Here is a 23,502-nt window from a genome sequence, read left to right on the forward strand (position 1 = left end):
CTTTTTTCTATATTTCAAGCGGTACAATCGCTCGTTGTAGAAGGATAGAATATCATACAGAAGCCTTTTAATGGAATCTAACTTTGCGTCTTTAAATGACGGCACAGAAGTATCTCAATTAATTATTCAAATAAAATTGTAAATTGTATACTGTAAAAGTTAACAACACTCTTCGGAACAATTAAACTTTAGTGTCAAAAGTCTAATTTATGAGAACGACAAACGTTTTATCAGTTATCAAAAATGTGGTGCATATTCATAAGGTCCTTTGCACTAAAACGCCCAACGTTCGATGGTGTCCACTTCAGAAAAATGTTCACTTCTCTGAAACGTCCTTCTTCAAAAATGCCAACAATTGAAACGTCCTGAGTATCAAAGATCCCTTCAACTGAAGCATCCATGAAACTATAAGTCCATATCCATGGTTCATAAGCGAATGTTTAAACTGAAACAAATGAAAATACATACAGAGAAAATCTTGAACATTTGTGTTGTTTACTTCAGAGACAAGTGTGAATTTGATATATGGATCAAGGGAGTTAAGTTGGTTTAAAAAAGTCTGGCCATTAGTAATTCTTTCATCTAGTATTACAAAGGTGTCATCTACAAATCTAGACCACTGGTACAAACCATCAAGTGTGCTTTTTACAACAAATGATATTTTAAGATTTTATAAGCAAAACTGGTATTTTCCAAGAACATCAACAAGAGAAATATGGACAATTTGACTGTTTTTACCTGTCTTATGACATAATTTTAACAAAATTTGAAGGTCTTATTTTAAATTGTCAAAATTTGAATGTGTCTTTCCAATTTTAATATTTATTTCTGATATATTATTAATTTATTATTAGCTGATGATGTCCCTTAGGGGACGAAACATGTCCTAGATATTAATAAATTATATATTGTATTGAATAGGCGGACCGCTCAATTATAATATTTAAGTTTATCTTGAATATTCATTGATTAAAGTCCGACTTGTTGGCTGAATGGCCAGCGTTACTGGCCTTCGGTTTAGAGGGTCCCGGGTCGATTCCCGGCCTGGTCGGTGATTTTAATGGCTTCTGATTAATTCTTCTGGCTCGAGGACTGGGTGTATGTGTCCATCCCAAAACTCTCCTCATCATATTCAGACAACACAGCACACTACCAACCACCACTGAAGCAAGCAATAGTGCTTACATCCCTCCCTATAAGGTTGGTGTCGGGAAGGGCATCCGGCCGTAAAACAGGGCCAAATCCACATGTACGACGCAGTTCACACCCGCGACCCCACAGGTGCGAGAAAAAGCGGTAGGAAAAGAAGAAGATTTTTGGGTTGAGGAAACATGCAATTTATTTGCCGTATTGGCAACAATACATTCGTATAAATATCTATAGTATAACTCTGCTAGCGCACGTGATTGATAGGAACTTATCAAACAAATGTTTCAAAAACCATGCAGTTTAAGAAAGAAAAGGAATTGTTTCTTGTTTATGTTGTTCAAACGTATGAAAATATTTCGACAGAAAGAATCCCCAAATACTACATGAGGTTGCACAGGATTATACACATTCTTCTGACCGTTCTCTCCTCAGCCGTATATCAGGAAAAATCACAGTTTATCTAGGGAAAGTTTCTTCTTCAGTGAGTATTTCTAAACACAAACATGTTTTTACTCCAGCGCGTTAGGAAGCAGCTGCTTAACGAGGATATCTCCGACAAGCTCGAGATCTTAAAGAACCGAAGAATCAATTTAATGTGCAACAAATAAACGAGTCTCAGTTTATTTTGAAAGTAAATGTGCGTTTTACTGCAAGTCAACAGTTTTCAAAGCAGCCCTCCACTTAGTTTGATATCCACGAACCGTTCGTTTTCCTATGACGTTTGCCAATGTGGTTATTTTTTCTTTCTATGTTTTCACTTTTACCAACAAGAGTTTTCAGCTTTCTATGCTACCTATTAAAGGAACACTCTTTGCATATTTAATACTTTAAAGCAGAGCGACTTCACATGGCTGGTATTTTACTCCTGTTTTTACAACGTAAAGCCAACGGTCGTAGCCGTGTTGAAACACCGGATCCCGTGAGATCTCCGAAGTTAAGCAACATTGGGCGTGGTCAGGAGTTGGTTGGGTTGCCACGCGCTGTTGGCGGGGGGTAAGGGAATGGAGGAGCGGAAAGGAACTGGCCAGCCTACCGCACGTAAACTCCGGCTCAGGAACACCTCTGCGTTAGTTCGGACCTGCCTTCGGGCAGAATAACCCTTACCTTACCTTTAAAACGTATATCTTGTAAACAGAATAAATTTGTTTCATTTCAGTGAATTAAAGTAGTATCATAACGCCAACGGATGTCATCAAATCGTATGTGACAATGTCCATATGACACATCAGTACACAGGCCAATCTGCTAGCTCTTCAGAATGTCTTCAGAGTGTCCGGTTGACTCAACAGTACACAGTCAGACTTGCTAGCTCTTTAGGTAGGGAACTGTAATACCCTAGGTACTTACAGAATGCCTATAATGGGTCCTTCGTCTACTTGAGTATAGACACCGAACTTCTTAATTTCCTTTGGTCTATTATAAAAGGGTGCCCGTTATAGTGCAGATCAGAAGAATGCTGCACATCACGCCAATGATTACACTATTAACCAGCTCATCCTCAGAATCAATTTACCATCAATACGTAAACCAAGAGTTTTCCAATTACTTTGCCATGTTTAATCTGATATCACTGAAGCCTTCAAGATCACCTCAGGAATAACAGCAACACTAGCTACAACATCGAGTATGACTTCTTTGTTTTCTATTCGATTTTCGAAGTAGATGAGAATGCAGAAAATAAAAAGTACAGCGTAACTGCGTGTACTCCATACTTGTACTTTTTTTTCCAGTGTTGCTTGAAGATCATGGCTGAACCTGAAATAGTAGTGTATTCTCGACAGTCCCTCATAGAATTCAAGCGGTAATCGAAGTTACTAGCAGAACTCGCGGTGTGGTTCGGGTTCCACTTAAAAGTATGTTCCGGCTGCTGTTAACTCACTACGTTGAGATCTTCTTCTTCTACTAGGGATCAGTTAGCCCCCTGCACCATGGTATCGTGCAATGACTAGTCATGCCAAACATCATAATAATAACGGTGAACACACAAGATGGTAGATACTCGGAACTGAACCTCAACAGTCAGCTACGATATCTGACACTATCCAGCCTTTTTACAGCCTGAACTATCAATTCACTGACTAGCCTACAGGTAAATCGAGATACTTCTACTGAAATACAGTAATCACCGCTATCTGCCTATTGCCTTCAATAATAGGATTCAAAGACAAGGTCATTTACATTATGCTTAATATAGCGAAGAACTAACATGTTTTGTGCATTAAACAATAAAATACTGTAGTGTGTCTAATTAAACACAAGAAATTAATAACACAGATTAAAAGAAATAATATACCTTCTGTCTACGATTACGATATTACCTAAGTTATTAATGGACCAAATACACTGAATGGCCAAAAGTCATAGGAAAACACTGAATGTGATGTTAATAATGAGTTTCTCCTCCGAGAGCCCTCAAAACGGCAGAAATACGGCGGGACATTGACTCTACAAGGCGTTGGAATCATTCTGGAGGGATTTGGACCCACGCATCTTGCACTGCTACCCACAATTTGTCTTGTGCAGATGGTGCGGGGTTCATAGAGCGTACACCAGCATCGACAGCAACTCATAAATGCTCGATGGGATTAAGATCGGGGGATCTGGAGGGCCAATCCATGGTCGTAACTTCATTGGAGTGCTCCTCCAACCACCTGCGTGCCACCACAGAGGGGTAACATGGCGCATTGTCCTGCTGAAATATGGCATCTCCACCAGGGTACTCTACGGCCAGAAAGGGATGCAGATGGTCTGAAAGAATGTTCACATAACGTGCACCTGTTACCGCTCTCTACGTCCGACTCGTTGGCTGAATGGTCAGCGTACTGGCCTTCGGTTCAGAGGGTCCCGGGTTCGATTCCCGGCCGGGTCGGGGATTTTAACTTTCCTTGGTTAATTTAAATGGCTCGGGGGCTGGCTGTTTGTTCTGTCCCCAACATCCCTGCAACTCGCACACCACACACAACACTATCCTCCACCACAATAACACGCAGTTACCTACACATGGCAGATGCCGCCCACCCTCATCGGAGGGTCTGCCTTGCAAGGGCTGCACTCGGCTAGAAATAGCCACACGAAATTATAAATTATTATACCGCTCTCTACAGCCGGACAATGGGGCCTAATTGCGACCACAAGGAGTGGCCCACGCCAAAAATGAGCCACAACCCGCCATGAACACAACCTTGTTAACACGCAGGATTCATAGCTTCATGGGGCATTCGCCACACTCTCACGCGCCAATCAGCTCGATACGACTAGAACCGGGATTCATCGGACCATGCCACACGCCGCCACTGTTCCATGGTCCATTGCCGATGTTCGCGGGCCCATGCACGTCGTTGAGCTCTGTGTCGCGGTGTCAGCAAAGGGACACGAGTTGGTCTTCGGCTGGTTCAGTTGCCTCCTTAGAGTCCTGATAGAAATTGGTTCCTGACTCCCAACATTCAACTGGGCGGTGATCTGACCCAGAGTAGGCTGCCGGGCACCCAGTATGGTTCTGTGGAGGCGACGTGATCTCACTTCGTTAAACACCTGTGGTCGTCCCGCGCGGCGGTTTACGCGGGTGGTAACATTCCCTCTGCTATATTGAAGATCCACCTCAACACTGTTGACCTCGGAAACCCGATTCGCGTGTAATCTCCGCAATGCTATGGCCCATACGCCGTGCACCGATGATCATCCCTCGTTCAATGTCGATTAACTCGCGACGTGTTACCATCTTCACGACACTGATATCTGTGGCAGACTGCTCAGCTACGCCGCAGCTTGCCGTGACGCTCAGGGGTCATACACGTCACATTTTCTAACGGGACACCCCTTCCCGTGACTCTTGACCACTCACTGTACTATCGTACGTATTGTCATAGAGAAAGATGAATGAAATAAAGGAATTCCGATAACTGTTGCCCGTTAATGTTGTTAGTTTATTCCAAAAGGCGATTGTGCTTACAAGTTGTTCTAGTTAGCGATTTAAAAATAAGGTAGCGAGCTCGGGGTGGATTCGAACCACTGTACTTCGCCTATATACAGGCCTCGACCCACTGTCGGAGCAGGTCGAATAATCTTCACTTAGCGATGCGGTGTGTTATTAATGGGTTCATCGGAAAGACAGCTGCTCATTTATCATCCAGAAATTATTTTATGCGCTATTTCTTACTTATGTGTTATACGTTGATCTAGAAATCGGATCTCAGTGATGTCTACAAGCCAGATACTATAAATGCTTCCGCTTCATAGCCTGTACTGTAGAGTTTTACTCTGCTTATTGGGTTTGAAATGCGGCGGATTCTTGGATTTTAGCTAACGGGAAAATTTGGTGGTGTGGTCTGTTCCTCACATTCGTTCCTTCTTATGGTGGTTTCATTTCGCAGACGACGGAGGAATAAAAAGTCCATGACACATGCAACATGCATCTTCTTCCCAGAAATAACGCACCATTTCTTCAGCATGTTATTATTATTATTATTATTATTATTATTATTATTATTATTATTATTATTATTATTAATTGTATACAGTCGTATCAGCACACATTTTCTTTTTTTTAAACATAACCGGTTTTCGGACACTAAGGTCGATCATCAGTGTTAGAATTTAAATTTAATTTCACATGAGTGTGTCGTCAAAATTAGTTAAAATGAGTTTAAAATGTAGCCCTGTTGACATCAACTGTAAATAAGAAAAAGAAAAACAAGTGTAAAAGTATGAAAATAATACATATAAACTTACAGTATTGTTGTAAAAGATATGAACATACCATAGGAAGGACTGGCTTTTCCTCGTGCTCGCGCTGTTGGCGAGTACTAACAAACGTTGAGCTTTAAGTAGGAAAACGCGCTGCAAGCACATGATGTTACGTCACCTCAAGGTTACGGCGGAAGCACCTGATGTTACGTCAACTCAAGGTTACGGCGGAAGCACTTGATGTTACGTCAACTCAAGGTTACGGTGGAAGCACTTGATGTTACGTCAACTCAAGGTTGTAAACAAAATGTTGCTTGCGACTGTTTCACTTAAAATTGTATCTGGATCCCTTGTCTGCGCCAAAAATATCTCAATGTTTTCACGTGTATTTAATTCAAATCAAGAACATTTCAAGGCAATAAAATACAACAGATATTGAGCTTTTGCAGAACACATTTACAACAATAACCACAGCTTTTTAGGGATCGAAAAGGACATGAAATTAATTTTAAGGGTAATTATGGATTTGAATTAAATACACGTGAAAACACTGAGATATTTTAGGCGCAGACAAGGGATCCAGATAAAATTTTAAATGAGACAGTCGCAAGCAACATTTTGTTTACAACCTTGAGTTGACGTAACATCAGGTGCTTCCGCCTTAACCTTGAAGTGACGTAACATCATGTGCTTGCAGCGCGTTTCCGTACTTAAAGCTGAACGTTTGTTAGTACTCGATCAACAGCCTGAACACGAGGAAAATTCAGCCCTTCCTATAGTATGTTCATATCTTTTACAACAATACTGTAAGTTTATATGTATTATTTTCATACTTTTACACTTGTTTTTCTTTTTCTTATTTACATTTGATGTCAACAGGGCTACATTTTAAACTCATTTTAACTAATTTTAGCGACACACTCATGTGGAATTAAATTTAAATTCTAACACTGATGCTTAGTGTCCGAAAACCGGTTATGTTTAAAAAACGAAAGTGTCTGCTGATACGACTGTATACAATTAATAATAATAATAATAATAATAATAATAATAATAATAATAATAATAATAATAATAATAAAATAACTACATCAGCACTGTTAAAAAGAAATCGCTTTGATATTTTATAATGATTATAATTTCTTCAGCAGTCTTCAATTCTTTACTGTGTGCATGTTTCCTTTGTCTTTCACCTCATCGTCCTCTGTTTCCTCTCATCTCTCTCTTCCGTCTCACCACTGCAATTGTATCACTGTCTCCTGGCAATTCACCACTATCATCCAGTTTCCGTATTTTTTTGTGTAATTCCAGAATATATTACCGGAATACAACTAATTTCATGATTTATCCGCTATGGAAAACAAGAGACTTCTATCGATGTCGAAGTTTATGGAATTCCGAGTTTCCGAGAGTCAAGTTTGCGGGATTTAACTGCATTATTATTATTATTATTATTATTATTATTATTATTATTATTATTATTATTATTATTATTATTATTATTATTAAACAGACGTAATAAACGTAATTTTGTGTTTCAATTCCACACACAACAGAGGATATGGTTTACGTTTGTTAGTAGTAGTAGTAGTAGTAGTATTTCATTACAACATATGCTCCAATATATATAATTTATTTCGTTATCATGTTAATACATTTATTAAATAAATATACCTGGAAAGGAGTAATGTTTTACGTTCGGATATAGCCATTTGGGTACCAACATAACCTGCTCACTCCTATTGTCTGAGTCTGGTGGCGTTTTTGTCATCTGCTCTGAAATTTCACGCTTGCAGTGTATGCGTTCTGATGTCATTTGAGCTGGTCTAGTGCCACCGAAATCACCTAACAATAGTGAATGTTGTTGATGTTGTTCGTATTTTGCAGGTCTCTGTCCCCCGCCAGTGCTGTGTCCGCTGAGACGTTGAGTCCGAGTACAGGAGCCTCTCGTACTAACTCGCTGCCTCGGCCAACGAGCCCCAGTCCGTCAGTGGTCAGCGAGAAGGCTGAAGCAGAACTGCAAGTATGAACTAATTAGAAATAATAACTTACCTTTTATTTGGTCGAAAATGATATTGTTCTTAAATGATTCTCGGTTACTTAGTATATTTGTTCCAAGTATATTTGTTCAAGAATCTCTAAAATGCTGAGGTTTTAGTACTAGATAATCTTCTGCGATTTTGGTGAAGAAAGAAGAATGTGTGTCTTTCCTATCAAACAATGTGTTGTGGGTAATATTTGATATTTGCCGCACAATCATTAAATACACAGCGTATTCGGGAGATAAATACCAATATTATTTTCTACTAGTTATTGGCATGGCCGTCAATTCATATGGTGTCAAAATAATGTCCTATTTCGAAAACAAAAAGGGTGAAAATTTCATGTTTGTGTCTCACGTAATATTAAATGATCAGCGACTTTGGCCTTTGCGGTCACACATTACAACATTTTCGAGCGTGTAAACATAACGCTCCTTGTACGAAGAACGTGTTGATACAAATTATGGCTACATATTACTTGAAGCTGAAGTGTAGTGATGTACGTAAAATAGTTTCTTGCACATTACGCCTGCAGAATACGTCCTGTGATGTATACAGCTGCAGTGCAGTGATGTATTTAGAAATTGCTCCTTACACATTATACATGCATGCTGTGTGAAGCAAGATACGGCGGGTGGTATAAACCGAGGAGCACACGAATCTACTACCTACCTCACAAACAGCACACTCTAATTCAAGTTTCTCCCTCGAACAAACAGTTCGCTAATTTAGAAGAAACATATTTTTCGAATTGCGGACATTCATCCCTACCTTTCGTAAGGTTATTGGTAGTTCTCTCCCAAAAAGTCTGTATAACGACGTGCGTTATTTTACTTGTCACTGATTAGCTACCCATACCGCAGCAATTTTGAATTATGGTGATAAGTCTTATAGATGACATTAGTTGCTTCTCCAGAAGTAAGTACTATGCCACCTTCTTTAAGGCCTTTCCGGCCTTCTGTCTGTCGGTTCGGTCGCTCCTTTCCTTTCAGTTCATGCAAATCTTGTGCTATAAATGGTATTTTTATCTTTATACAATTATTGAATTGAATATTGTATTTTGATACCAATTAAGTGATTAATTTCAAAGCACGGTTTCTAATTTTAAGGTTTATTCCTTACTGTAAACTGTTTAAAACACCGATTGAAGGGATATCTTTTACAGATAGGTATATACCGTCCCGGATATTTTTGTAGAACTTGTTATGTTCGAACAATTATTTCGCATATACCTGTGGTTTATCATTGATGGTTTAGCCAGCGTAAGTCAAGAAAGTGCTCGGATGGTCGTATTCTTTTTTTGACTTCTATAACTGAAATCGCCACTGCTTGTATCCTTTAAGTCGTAAATGAATTTGTATTCACCTAAATCTTCCCCGATAAATACTCTATACAATGGCGAAAACCGCACCAAAATCCGTTTGATGGATCTTGAGGTTAGGCCGCACACACACAGACACCTCATTGTATGATACAGTATGTATAGATTTAATACACGTACTTTTCTGGAGGTAAAGGAAGAATGAAGACATGCTGTGCTCTACGCGCTTGAGCTGATTCAGTGTAGGCCTATATTCATACCAGTTATTTGACTCAGTCTGTGCTAATTCTTTTCATGTCACTTGACCGCAGTAGTTAATTACAGTGTTTATGTGAGTGGCAGAATCCAACCATGGACAGTGGTTTATATGGGGAGGAAGGTCCTCCGCCCCACACACCATATCTCAAAGAGATTCACCGAGTGACGTCTACGAATGTGTAGGAATGGCATTACAGGTACTTAATTGTGTTTCCAATTCTGGGGTGGATTCGGATTCGACTACAATGAGTGCTAATGCTGAAAGTAAACGAGCCCTAGAAGACCCCGTGGGAAGTGCATATAAAAAGAATGCCATCAACCTCAATGTGCAATCAGGTAAACTTTTATATCATTAAAATCTAAGGTAAGTGGTGGTGATTATTGTTTTAAGAGGAAGTACAACTAGGCAACCATCCTCTAAGGTAAGGGTTATTCTGCCCGAAGGCAGGTCCGAACCTCCGCAGAGGTGCTCCTGAGCCGGAGTTTACGTGCGGTAGAGTGGCCAGTTCCTTTCCGCTCCTCCATTCCCTTACCCCCCACCAACAGCGCGTGGCAACCCATCCAACTCCTGACCACGCCCAATGTTGCTTAACTTCAGAGATCTCACGGGATCAGGTGTTTCAACACGACTACGACCGTTGGCTCATTTAAATGAGTCTCCTGATTTTACATCTGAAGTATCTGTGTCACAGTTGTGTTTCGAAGCAAGTTCGAATGGCTCTGCCATGAGTATTTCAACCGCGTCTTAACCTGAGAATGATGTTATGGCACAGCGTTCACTAGAGAACATTCAACCTCCGCTAGTACCGATCGTGCAATACGTCAGACATCACACAATAGATACATTCAGATCGCGGACCTTTCTGTGTATAGGTATAAGGAAAAGAATCAAAATAGGAATGAACAGCGCGATTAATGCCAATAATCAAGTTAGTGTTTCTATTTTCAGGACAGTAACCTAGAGGCCTATATTCTGTCTCATTCCGTACATAAACAAGATGTAATTCGATCAGTCGAACGAATCTCGAAGAGGAGGAAGTTTGTGAAGTAGCAGTTTCTGAATACAATATATTACAAGTGCACCAATTTCCAAAACAAGTGGTGCGTGACGGAGATAAAACCCGAATTCGACTTCAGATCTGTGTACTAACATTCTATTCCCGAATTCTCATATAGTACATATGCATTCATGGCATGCGATGTGAGGCATCTCCTTACGTTTCTACCATGAGGGTTTGTTCAAAAGGACTCAATGCCGCAATGGAAGGAGGTGCAGTCTCTACAGGAATGTGACGCCAATGCTATAAACTGCCTACGCTGCCACGGGCAACATTTACCTATCGACAAGAAATATCCGAAATACCAGCGCCGGCAACGTATAGCGGAGTACGTGGTGCAGAATAACGCATCATTCAATGACGCTCGGGCTTTCTTAGAACGGAAATATTACTCATCGAATATCGGAATCACCCAAACAATGCTCCAAGGAGACCTATCCCCACGCAAAACAATATTATTTCCCCCTATATCAACGGGGAAGATATCGTCCCTCCTCTTCGCACAGAGGCAGTAGCCTCTTCTTCCACAACAACCAATCCCGAGTTTCTTAACGATATATGAAAATATCCCCAGATATACGACACCTACACCGACTAATCCCAGACCACCACAACCACTTTGGGACCACCTGAATTTCGAAGCCCTTGCAGAATTTCACTATCCCCAACAACGCCAGCAAGTTCCAGTGCAATTCAGTACATACCCACCGACCCGTTAGATCCCTCATTGTCGACAGCTTAACCCAAAGACAATCGAACGGCTCGCCGATTACATCTAAACATCAATATTATACTGATCCAACAATCTCCTTCTCAAGCGTAAGAATCCCTACAGCCGATGGCGATCAAGAATAGGCGGCTGCAGATCTTCCAATCTAATAATGGCATTTCAAATTCTTCAGTGGAATGCACGATCGGCTATCTAAAAAAAAGTAAGTTTAGATAAAGCACTTCACGATGTAAAGCTACATGTTGTCGTCCTATCAGAAACACGGACCAAACCTCAAAGGTATCTGTACAGTATATTTTCGCAGTTATGCTACTCTAATGGAAGATCGTAACGATGGATAAGTTAGAGTAGCCGTTCTGGTACACTCTACATTATCTTACGGGCAAACTACTATCCAACGTAGTGTGCCTTCATCGTTACAACTGATTGCAGCTCGTGTTCAGCTAACAAATGTATTTACGATAGCAGCTCATCGAAGACACTAATCACCGAGCTCGATAGCTGCAGTCGCTTAAGTGCGGCCAGCATCCAGTAATCGGGAGATAGTGGGTTCGAACCCCACTGTCGGCAGCCCTGAAGATGGTTTTCCGTGGTTTCAGGCAAATGCTGGGGCTGTACCTTAATTAAGGCCACGGCCGCTTCCTTCTCATTCCTAGGCCTTTCTTATACCATCGTCGCCATAAGACATATCTGTGTCAGTGCGACGTAAAGCAAATAGCAAATAAACAAAGAAAACACTAATCACCTTGGATGTTTGGCAGGAGATCATGACACAACTACATTCCCCACAGATGTAGTTTGAGAATTCAACGCTCATTCCACAGAAAGGAATTGTCTAACCACCGATTGCTACGGGAATGATATCGTCAATATGGACGAGCAATAGAATTTAGAATTTCTGAATGATCATCTCCCTTCCTTGGTTCCTTCACTAAATAGGCAGAAATATGCAGTGGACCTCACCATTACCACTACTCTGTATCTCTGTTAACCAGTTGGTCCATTCTACCTGATTCTGGGGGTCCCAATCACTTTCGCGGTTTGATTACTATAGAGACTTCTCTTCTCCCTCAGCACCAAAAAGTGTCGTCAGGAAAATGGAACTGTTCTAAAGCAATTTTTTGCTATTTGTTTTACGTCGCACTGACGCAGATAGGTCATATGACGACGATGGGACGGGAAAGGCCTAGGAATGGGAAGGAAGCAACCGTGGCCTTAATTAATGTACAGCCCCAGCGTCTGCCTGGTGTGAAAATGGGAAACCACGAAAAACCATCTTCAGGGCTGCCGACAGTGTGGTTCGAACCCACTATCTCCCGGATGCGAGCTCACAGCTGCGCGCTCCTAACCGCACGGCCAACTCGCCCGGTAAAGCAAATTTACCACTATTTACAGCCAAAAAACATGAAGAGATACCAAGCCTTCCGCTGCAGACGTATACTGGTGTCAGCTTCAATCTCTACATTTCCGCTATGGAAAAAGCTGCATCCGATTCAATTCTCTTGAAGAAAGTGCGATCTACACAAAGTGGAAAACCAGCGGCCAGGTGGACCCCAGTTTGTTCTGGGCTTTTGCACGACGACGGGAAGTGCGTCGACAATATCGTGAACAACCTAATTTTGAGAGGTACTAGCATTGTCAACAAATTACCTTTCAAGTACGAAGGTTTTTGAAAGAAAGTAAAAAAGCACAGTTGGAAGGAATTTTGTACATCATTAAATGGGAAAGCCAATATCACCGACATCGGAAACAAAATCAACGAATTCCGACACAAAGACCGTAGTCCACAATCCCCCGTAACCACACCATCACGTATAGAGGGATTTTTGATAAAATAGCTCCACCCTTCGTAGACTGACAGACACATCAGCTCAGAACGAACATGAAAAATCATTTCCTAGGCTCACCTTTTACATTAGATGAGATGCAAAATGCTATAAAACAATTCCCAAATACTGCACCAAGATTTGATAATACTTGTAACCCGATGCTGCCCATCTATCAATCCAAGCTCTATAGTGGATTCTTCGGATCGTAAATGAAATATGGACTCAAGGAGAATATCCGGCATACTGACACATACAGATTGTGATACCTACCCTGAAACTCGGAAAGAAACGAGTGGACCCGAACGCACATCGTCCTGTCGCCTTGTCTTCCTGTATACCGGAAACATTGGAGAGAATGATAAATCTTCGACTGGAATGGTGGTTAGAATTTCATAACCTACTACCACGAACTAAGAATGGTCACAGAAAAGGAAAAAGAATCTACGACAGTCATGCACTGCTCACTACGGACGTATACAGTATGTTGGAATTGTACGTGCAGAAATTTTGCTAGTCGTTAAAGATAAATACATCTTACAGCATTGTTCTGTGTGCGTTTAATCCTGTTCTATGAGATTCCCTATAAACGAGCAAAATATGACAGGACCTAATGTGTTTTGAATGGCTGTAGTACGAAACGCCGGTAATGTCATACTGACCTCGTGTCGTGGAGTTACGTGTTAAACTACAGTAGCTGAGTATAAGGGTTCTCGATCCTGTCTTCTGTCGCAGACCAACTCATTTTGTTGCGCTGTTTCTCACTTGAGAAGTAGGGGAGGCAGAACGCACGTGCGAGACGACGACTTGCTTCACCTTAGAACCGGTTAAGAGTAATCTGTGAGAAGTACACGTAATGCTTTCCGAGAATATATTGAATATCCCTACTAGCACATATACGGGAATCAAGTGTGTGCAGTTTTGGATAATTTATAAGACATCAACGACAATACTTTGTGATCCAAGCTGGCAAAAAGAAGTGTAGTAGTTAATAAAGTGTGGATGCACCGTTTCAATGCCGTTATTATGTTAGTTTACGCTGAATTTCTGACAATATACTATGCGAGTTGTCTGTGGTACTTTCGTAACATTTTCAGGACAATGAAAGAACGGTGGGGACCGAAAGAAAAAGGCTATCCGTTGATACTGTGAAATTGTTATTGACATAAATTTTGAAGACCGTAGTTGCATTCATGCTTTTGAAAACTACTTAAAGGGGAAAGGGCTACAATAAAAACGGCGCCGGGTATTTGTAATAGATGGGTTAGTTTTGGACAGTAAGTGTCGTTCAGTAAAATGACGTCTCTAAGATTTACTCGTTTAGTTTGAGCGTCCAGTAATAACAATAATAATAATAATAATAATAACGTTCTTGGTTTTTACGTACGACTAACTACTTTTACGGTTTGCGGAGACGCCGAGATGCTAGACTTTTGTCCCACATTTTACATTCTAGTAAATATACCGACATGGGACTGACACATCTGAATACCTTCAAATATTACCGGATTGAGCCGGGGTCGAACCTGCTAAGTTGGTATCAGGAGGCCAGGGCTCCACTGTCCGAGCTACTCAGTCCGGCATTAAAGCTTCCGTTTTATCATATTTAACACATTATACAACTGTTGAGATCCATAGTTATAAACTTTATACACCTCACAGGACTTTGAAACAACGTGTGTTACGTTTCCCTTTTCAGAGAAGTTTCATTCCCCTTTGGCTTTTTCTACTATTTACTGGACACACTGTATACTTATGATTCATGTTTATGACAGATGTAGAATATCGGGTTATTAGAATTAGTGAATTTGTGTGCATAGTATCTCATAAATCAATGTATTCTGTGTGGAGTGAATGGCTCAAAAACTAGTTAAAATTTAACGGATTTCTTTCTGTTTTGTAAGCCATTTCTCTGCGAGTGATTCAGTATCGTTGCGGTGTATCACTTACTTGTCTTCTAGTGGATTTCTCTTTCTAGGATAAACAAGAACGAGAAGAGGAGGAGCGGAAGCGTCGAATTCAACTTTATGTGTTCATCTCGCGATGCATTGCCTACCCTTTCAATGCAAAGCAACCCACTGACATGACTCGGAGACAGACGAAGATCACGAAGCAGCAGCTGGAAACCATTCAGGGCCGCTTCCAGGTAAACAAACTTCTTTCTAACCTTAATTGCAAACTATTTGTATGTTTTGAAGCTAGAAAGGGAAGAAGTGTTATTTTATTAGGGTTTTGTGACTCGTAATTTACTGGTGATTGTTTCTGAAGAGTCTTATCGAGATCATACGAATAAATTAATGAAAATGTGAGAGGTATAATTTGCTTTCCTCTCTTTCTCTCTCTGATAATCGCATTGTTGTTGTTTTCTTTCATGCATCAACAACCTCCATAAATCAGTACTCTCGTCACTTACTACCTTGGGCAGTGGTGCTAACATTGAGGTGCTATGCACGATTTATAATCTGAATATTAAGGGGTAGATATTGAATCTGTTACGTCAGCTTTCTCAAACATGGCCACTGGTGGCTTTCGCTCTCGACTTGCTGCAAGTCTGTGCCATTCATCTTATACCAGAAAATGTATTATAATACTTGTTATTATAATACATTATATGGGCCGATTACCTCAAAGATCAAGGTCAGTCCTCTCGTCACGCCAGTTTTAAGACGGCAGTGAGTGGAGGTGGACACTGTGCGAATAATTGCATAAACGCACTCAAAATAATATAATTTGTTTTCTATTATTGTTCCATTAAGAAGAATAAGAATTGGAAACAGCATATCGTCGCTGAAGAAACAATGCCACCTATCTGACAATGCTCTTCATATGCATTATTTTCCGTAAGACCGGTCGTGCCTTCCAGCCACATATGGATATTCATTCCATCAGGACAATTTTCATTGTGTTCATTTTCCTATGCGAAATTGTAAAGGAAAATGAACCTTAAACGCAGTATACTGCGTGCAGACATACATTCCTACAGTACGGTTCGGTAATTCATGTATATCATATATAATTGCACTTTTACCAGGTTTGTCTTTACGTTATGAGTAGGTCCTACGGTATACTATATAGTTTATAATATTTGTAATTTGTGTATAAGCTGCCCATGATTATATAATATATTGCTTGATGATGATGATGCTTGTTGTTTAAAGGGGCCTAACGTCCTAGGTAATCGACCATATAATATATTATAATAACAAGTATTATAACAAATTTTCTGGTATAAGATGAAACTGGTAGTATCATTATTTCGGATAATTAATTGCAGAACAGTAGACTGAACAACAACGCTTGAAAGTGTTGTTATTGCGAGCCCGCAGGTCACCGGTGGTGCACTGGCAAGCGACTGATCGCGGGCAGTTCTAGCGAGCCAAACTTGCACATGCCTGTTGTAGACCGTCCGCCACGTCGCTGTTGGGGTACATAAAGGTTATTAACTACGGACAAGCTGCTGAAAAAGAAAGACTGGCTGATTTAACTGAACATATTACACGAAAGAGGCAAACTGAACTCAATAGAAACAAGGAAAATGAACTGATGGAATAAAAAATATAAAGTGGAAACATAGTGAAAAATAACAGAATGAATGTGCAGTATAATCATGACAACTGAATTACTTGAACAGAACTAAGTTGAACTTGAATGACATTAACTGGATAAAACTGAATTAAACTGACTTGACATTAAATATGGAAACTAAATAACTCTACATTAAACTGGATTAAATTTGACTTAAGAAATTAATATAACATTATCTAAGAAATTGGAGAAGTGAATAGAATAATATTAATCTAAATTAGGTTTACATTAAATTATTTAAACTTCAATTAAATTACAATAAAACACTATAAGCTCGTGCAGTTTTCAAATATAACAATACACAGTCGAGAGGTGCACGATAAGTTTACAACCTTGTAATTTCACAAATGTGTTCACATCATTGTCTTACATAATGATCGCTGTATTACCGCTGGTTTAAATATTGGACCTTATGATTAATTATCCGTATGGCTCTCATGGCTTTGAGTTATTTCGAAAATTATTGCTCAAAATCTATTTTATCATTATCAACTACTGACAGGTTCATTAATTGAAAATACAGATTATTTACTGTCGTGACACGAATGTTGTTTGGATCCTCATTCCAAAATTTCTTTGTTACAATTACTCATGATACTTTAAAATTTGTGAAGCAGTTTGCCTTGTACAACAACCTTCATCAATTTTACTTCGGTCAAGTGAACAGATTTTAAAATATTACAACTCATTAATCAACTATTATTACTAATTACACATCATTCTTAACAAAATTACACATACATACATTATCATTATAGACCGTTATGCCTTTCAACATTCAGTCTGCAAGCTTCTGTGAATTTACTAAACGTCGCCACAATCCTCTATTTGCAACTAGTGCTGTGGCCACATTTAGTTCTATACCTCTTATCGTTAAATCGTTTGAAACTGAGTCTAACCTTCGTGGTCTTGGTCTCCCTCTACTTCTCTTACCCTCCATAACAGAGTCCATTATTCTCCTAGGTAAACTATCCTCCTCCATTCGCCTCACATGATCCCACCACCGAAGCTGGTTTATGCGTACAGCTTCATCCATCGAGTTCATTTCTAACATAGCCTTTATCTCCTCATTCCGAGTAACCTCCTACCATTGTTCCCACCTGTTTGTACCATCAATCATTCACGCTACTTTCAAGTCCGTTACTTGTAACTTATGAATAAGATATCCTGAGTCCACCCAGATTTTGCTCCCGTAAAGCAAAGTCGGTCTGAAAACAGACCGATCTGAAGATAGCTTCGTCCCGGAGCTGACCTCCTTCTTACAGAACACTGTTGATCGCAACTGCAAGCTCACTGCATTAGCTTTACTACACCTTGATTCAATCTCACTTACTATATTACCATCCTTTGAGAACACGCAAACTAAATACTTAAAATTATTTACCTGTTCCAGCTTTGTATCGCTAATCTGACATTCAATTCTGTTGAATTTCTGACCTACCGACATGAATTTAGTCTTCGAAAGGCTAATTTTCATACCATACTCATAGCACCTATTTTCAAGTTCCAAGATATTAGACAGCTACCTTTCGGCACAATCTGCCATTAAGACCAAGTCGTCATCATAGGCCAGACTGCTTACTACATTTCCACCTAACTGAATCCCTCACTGCCACTTCATACTTTCCAGCAGATGATCCATGTAAAGTACGAGATGCAAATGTGAACTATTACAGCCTTGTCTAACCCCTGTAAGTACCCTGAACCAAGAACTCATTCTACCACCAATCCTCACTGCAGCCCAATTGTCAACAGAAATGCCTTTGATTGATTTTAACAATCCACTCTTAATTCTATAGTCCCCCAGTAGGGCGAACATCATTTCCCTCGGTACCCTGTCATATGCTTTCTCTAAATCTACGAAACATAAACACAATTGTCTATTCCACTCGTAACATTTTTCAATTACCTGGCTCATACTGAAAATCTGATCCTGACAGCACCTCTGTGGTAAACCACACTGGTCTTCATCCAACTTTCTCTCAACCACCGATCGCACCCTCCCTTCCAAGATGCCAGTGAATACTTTGCCTGGTATACCGGTTGTTTTTTTTTTTTTTTTTTTTTTTTTTGCAATTTGCTTTATGTCGCACCGACACAAATAGGTCTTATGGTGACGATGGGATAGGGAAAGCCTGGGAGTGGGAAAGAAACGGCTGTGACCTTAATCAAGGTACAGTCCTAGCATTTGCCTGGTGTGAAAATGAAAAACCAGGCAATACCATCTTCAGGGCTACCAACAGTGGCGTTCGAACCCACTACCTCCAGGATGCAAGCTCACAGCTGCGCGACCCTAACCACACGGCCAATTTACCTGGTGCCTGGTATACTAATCAATGAGATACCTCGATATTTGTTGCAATCCTTCCTCTTCCCTTGCTTATAGATAGGTGCAATTACTGCTTTTTTCCAATCTGAAGGTACCTTACCAACACTCCATGCTAATCTTACTACTCTACGAAGCCATTTCATCCCTGCCTTCCCACAATACTTCACCATTTCAGGTCTAATTTCATCTATTCCTGCTGTTTTATGCAAATGGAGTTTATTTGCCATCCTTTCAAATTCCTTAAGCGTAATTTCACCAACATCATTTTCCTCCTCCCCATGGGCTTGGTTGTTCGCGACACCAGTAAGAGTTCCTTTTACGTTGAAAAGATTTTCAAAATATTCCCTCTACCTGTCCAGTGATTCCCTAGGGCCTATTATGAGTTCACCTGAATTACCCAAAACACTGTTCATTTCTTTCTTCCCTCCCTTCCTATGATTCTTTATTACTGTCCAGAAAGGTTCCCCTGCTGCTTGACTTAGCCTGTCCAGGTTATTACCATTATTTGGATTCAACAACTATTTGTTTCGCTGTGTTTCTTTCATGTACGTACAATACCCTGTCTGCATCGGTCCTTGTTTGGATCCATTTATGATAAGCCTTCTTTTTACGTTTGACTTAGCCTTTTCAGGTTATTACCATTATTTGGATTCAACAACTATTTGTCTCGCTGTGTTACTTTCATGTACGTACAATACCCAGTCTGCATCGGTCCTTGTTTGGAGCCATTTATGATAAGCCTTCTTTTTACGTTAACAAGCTGCTCTCACTTCATTCCACCAACATATTCGCTCTTTCCCATCTTTACACACAGTTGTTCCTAGGCATTCCCCTGCTATTTCTACTACAGCATCCGTGTATGGCACCCATTCTCTTTCTATATCCTGAACATGTTTACTGTCCACTGTTCGAAATTTCTCACTAATCGTATTCGTGTACTTCTGTCTAATAGTGGTCTGTATCATCAAATCCCCGGAAAACACATACATTCCTAACAGATTCCTGAATTCGAAGTGTATTATGTATCTGGTATCCCTAACCTCCCATGTGTAGCGGTGAATAGCCTTATGCGTGAAGAATGTATTCGTGACTGCTAAACCCACACGAGCACAGAAACACAGCAAACGATTACCATTCCCATTAGCTTCCACATCTTCCCCACATTTACCAATCACCCTTTCGTACACTTCAGTTCTATTTCCAACTCTCGCATTGAATTCGCCCAATAGCATTATCCTATCCTTGCTGTTGACCCTGACTAAGATGTCACTCAATGCTTCATAAAACTTGTCAACTTCCTCCTTATCTGCACCCTCACATGGTGAATACACTGAGACAATTCTCGTCCTAATTCGTCCAACTGCCAAATTCACCCATATCATTCGCTCATGTACGTGCCTAACAGAAACTATGTTGCGTGCAATGGTATTCCTGATGAACAGCACAACCCCGCACTCTGCCCTTCCCTTTTCAATACCCATTAAGTACACTTTATAGTCTTCTATCTCTTCACCAATATCTCCCTTTACCTGAATAGCATTTACTCCCAGCACATCCAGATGCATCCTCTTTGCTGACATAGCCAGTTCTACTTTCTTTCTTCCATAAGCCCCATTAATATTGATAGCTCCCCATCGAATTCCACTTCGTTCGCCAAGTTGCTTCCAAGGAGTCCCTCGCCTGTCAAATGGGAGTGGGACTCCGTTACCCCCATAGGTCCGAGGCTTGCTTAAGATGTTTTGAGCTCGGTAAATTCATGAAGCAGGATGCTACACTATTTACACATAGCCCAAGTGAGGATCTCTCCTCGAACGGGTTAGGGACTATCGGTGGATTGTGTAGTCCTAGCCGCCCGAGCACAAGGAGGGCCATGCCCACTCCAATTCCATAGCAACTGATATCCAGACTCTCAGGACTACTTACTAGTCCACTCAGTTGTTGCCCATGGTTCACGAACTAGGACGTGACTAGAGTAATCCACACCATGAAATATCAAAATCACACAATTGAAATTTAAACAACTGAAACATTTTAAACAAGATAACATTATATCTGTTCAGTGACATTCTATTATTGCAGTAACACTGTTGTTTGACCGCTGTCTATGTTTATTTAAACTACGAGGACGAATCAAACAATAAGGTACACTTCGAAGTTATGGTCATTTATGAAACCACCTACACATAAGCAACACGGCTATTACAACATGCAACGTAAGTTCACTTTTCCACATACTGCCCAAGATACTGTAAACATTTCTCGATACGGTTAACCAATTGTCGATTCCGGATGCGTAGAAATCACCTCCAGCGCTTTGTAACAACCTGGAGACAGCTGCTTTCACCTCCTCATCGTTTTGGAATCCTCGTCCACCAAGATACTTTTCAGCTTACCGAACACATGATAATTGCATGGCGCTATGTCTGGAATGTGTGAAGGATGTTGCCATACATCCCACTTCATTTGCTGCAGCAGTTCGGACGTTCGGCAGGCTGTGGGTGGTGTTGCGTTATCGTGTAACAAAATCACACCGGCGCTCAATTTTCCCCACCGCTTTTCTTTAATTACTTTACTCAACAGGTTCAACGTTGACAATATGAAACCGAGGTGATTGTCGTGCCTTTCGGCATACATTCTACGTGCACCACACCCTCCATGTCAAGGAACAATATCGCCATTACATTTCCTGCTGATGGTTGGACCGTGGTCTTCTTTCATGATGGTGATGTGGTGTGCACCCATTCCATCGATGTTCTCTTTGTTTCGGGGGTGAAGTGGTGGACGCAGGTTTCATCCCCTGTGATGATTCACTGCAGAAACTCGTTGCCCTCCACAGAATACCGTAGCAAAAATGCCAGTGACGATTAAACTTTGTCCCTTGTGAACATCGGTGAGCAGACGTGGGACCCATCTTTGACACAGTTTATGAAATCCAAGGTGCTGGTGAACAATAGAGAAAACACTGCCATACGAAATGTTCAGCATGCTGACAGTTCCCTGCAGTGTTATGGGCCAATTCTCTCTCATGATCCCATCCACACGGTCAACATTTGCAACGGTACTGGACATTGAGGGCCTGCCTTCGCGGTATTCGTCCGTGAGATCCGTGCGTCCGGCGTCAAATCGCTTACATGAACGCTCACCATATATAGCAGTGATTTCACGATGAATGTCGTGCAATTAAGCCGTTTAGCCCATAAGAATCTGATCATTGAACGCACCTCCAATTTGAAGTGAACATCAGTTGACGCTCCTTTGATCTTGGCCCGCTATGCACACACACACACACACACACAGAGAGAGAGAGAGAGTGTGTGTTTCTATCGGACGTGTCAACAGTTACTGTAGCTTGCTTCGCTTTGGCCACGCTCTCGCGGCGTGCTAGTGTAACTTACTTTTTAAGTCGCCCTCGTTCGTTAGTTGTCATCTAACCCCTAATCCTATTAAAATAGAATGTACTGATATCCGTGGGTAGATTATTTACATATGGAGACAACGTTGGTTCAGCGTGAACAACAACAACAACAGCACAAATATCCCTATTATCGAACAGTACACAAAATACGAACAAATGAATAAAATATTTAAAATGATGCATGGTGGACCCACAAAGATCTAAAAAGAAATGCATAGAAATCACACTCTACACTATTAAAATAAACATTAAATTTCCACGTTGTTAGTTTACGATGTGATTCATCCTAATTTAGGACATGTATTTGGATTATTGTGGTCTGGACTTTTATCACTTAACGGGTGACATGCACGTCTAGTTTTACCTTCTAGTTATTCATTTAACATGTATTTTCAGCACACCGAAATGACTAAGCTATTCGTCTCACAGAAGGTGACGTTAGACCATGGTCAGTTCGACATACCACTTTGACAATTTCCACATCAGCATTGACGTTTATCCTTGTCACTGGCTCATAATCACACAAATTTACACTTTACTTCACTTGGATGCTACAAAATCTCCATGCCTTATTTTTAAATCTGAACATATGTTATAAATTCATTATTCGTGCCTTCATTGTTATAAAATATATCTAATTATAATTGTAATTATATCTGTAATTACTCAAAATTTAACTTGACATTCAAAGATATACACATGGCAAAATTGTTTTCTCGAATATTTAATCAGGTTTCCCCTACATTAACTTGGACATCAATTATCATAACTATGCTCCCGCCATTATAATGAATACACATTATTAAGAGAGCTAAATCAATTTTCCTAGATTCGGGATGAATATTTATAGAATGTTATGGCTATTAAAAACTGTACACAAAGACTGACGATGAATTTTATCTTTGTAACATGCGCTTCTCTGTCCTGTCACACAACTTGTCCCTGAAAATACGTCATTTAACTGGAGACATCTCGGATCAAATCTCCCTTTGCTTCGTATGGCAAAAATGCACTCTCATCGGGAGTCACTAAATTTCATCCCCTATCACACGGGGAAAATACCTCGTTCAGAGAGGTTCCAGCAGTTCATTATCTCTCAAACATAT

The 23,502-nt window shown here is 40.4% G+C and overlaps 1 protein-coding gene across 1 annotated transcript in view; it reads left to right on the plus strand.

Annotated features, from left to right (window-relative positions):
• Cadps (calcium-dependent secretion activator 1) overlaps positions 1-23,502 on the plus strand; it is a 609,066-nt gene that overhangs the window by 109,794 nt on the left and 475,770 nt on the right. The window contains exons 2-3 of the mRNA XM_068226018.1: positions 7,720-7,855; positions 15,046-15,213. Of these exons, the coding sequence (XP_068082119.1) occupies positions 7,720-7,855; positions 15,046-15,213 (304 nt within the window). The remainder of the gene's footprint in view (positions 1-7,719; positions 7,856-15,045; positions 15,214-23,502) is intronic.

Source organism: Anabrus simplex, chromosome 2 (genome assembly GCF_040414725.1).
Source record: "Anabrus simplex isolate iqAnaSimp1 chromosome 2, ASM4041472v1, whole genome shotgun sequence".
In the NCBI taxonomy this organism is placed as follows: Eukaryota; Metazoa; Arthropoda; class Insecta; order Orthoptera; family Tettigoniidae; genus Anabrus; species Anabrus simplex.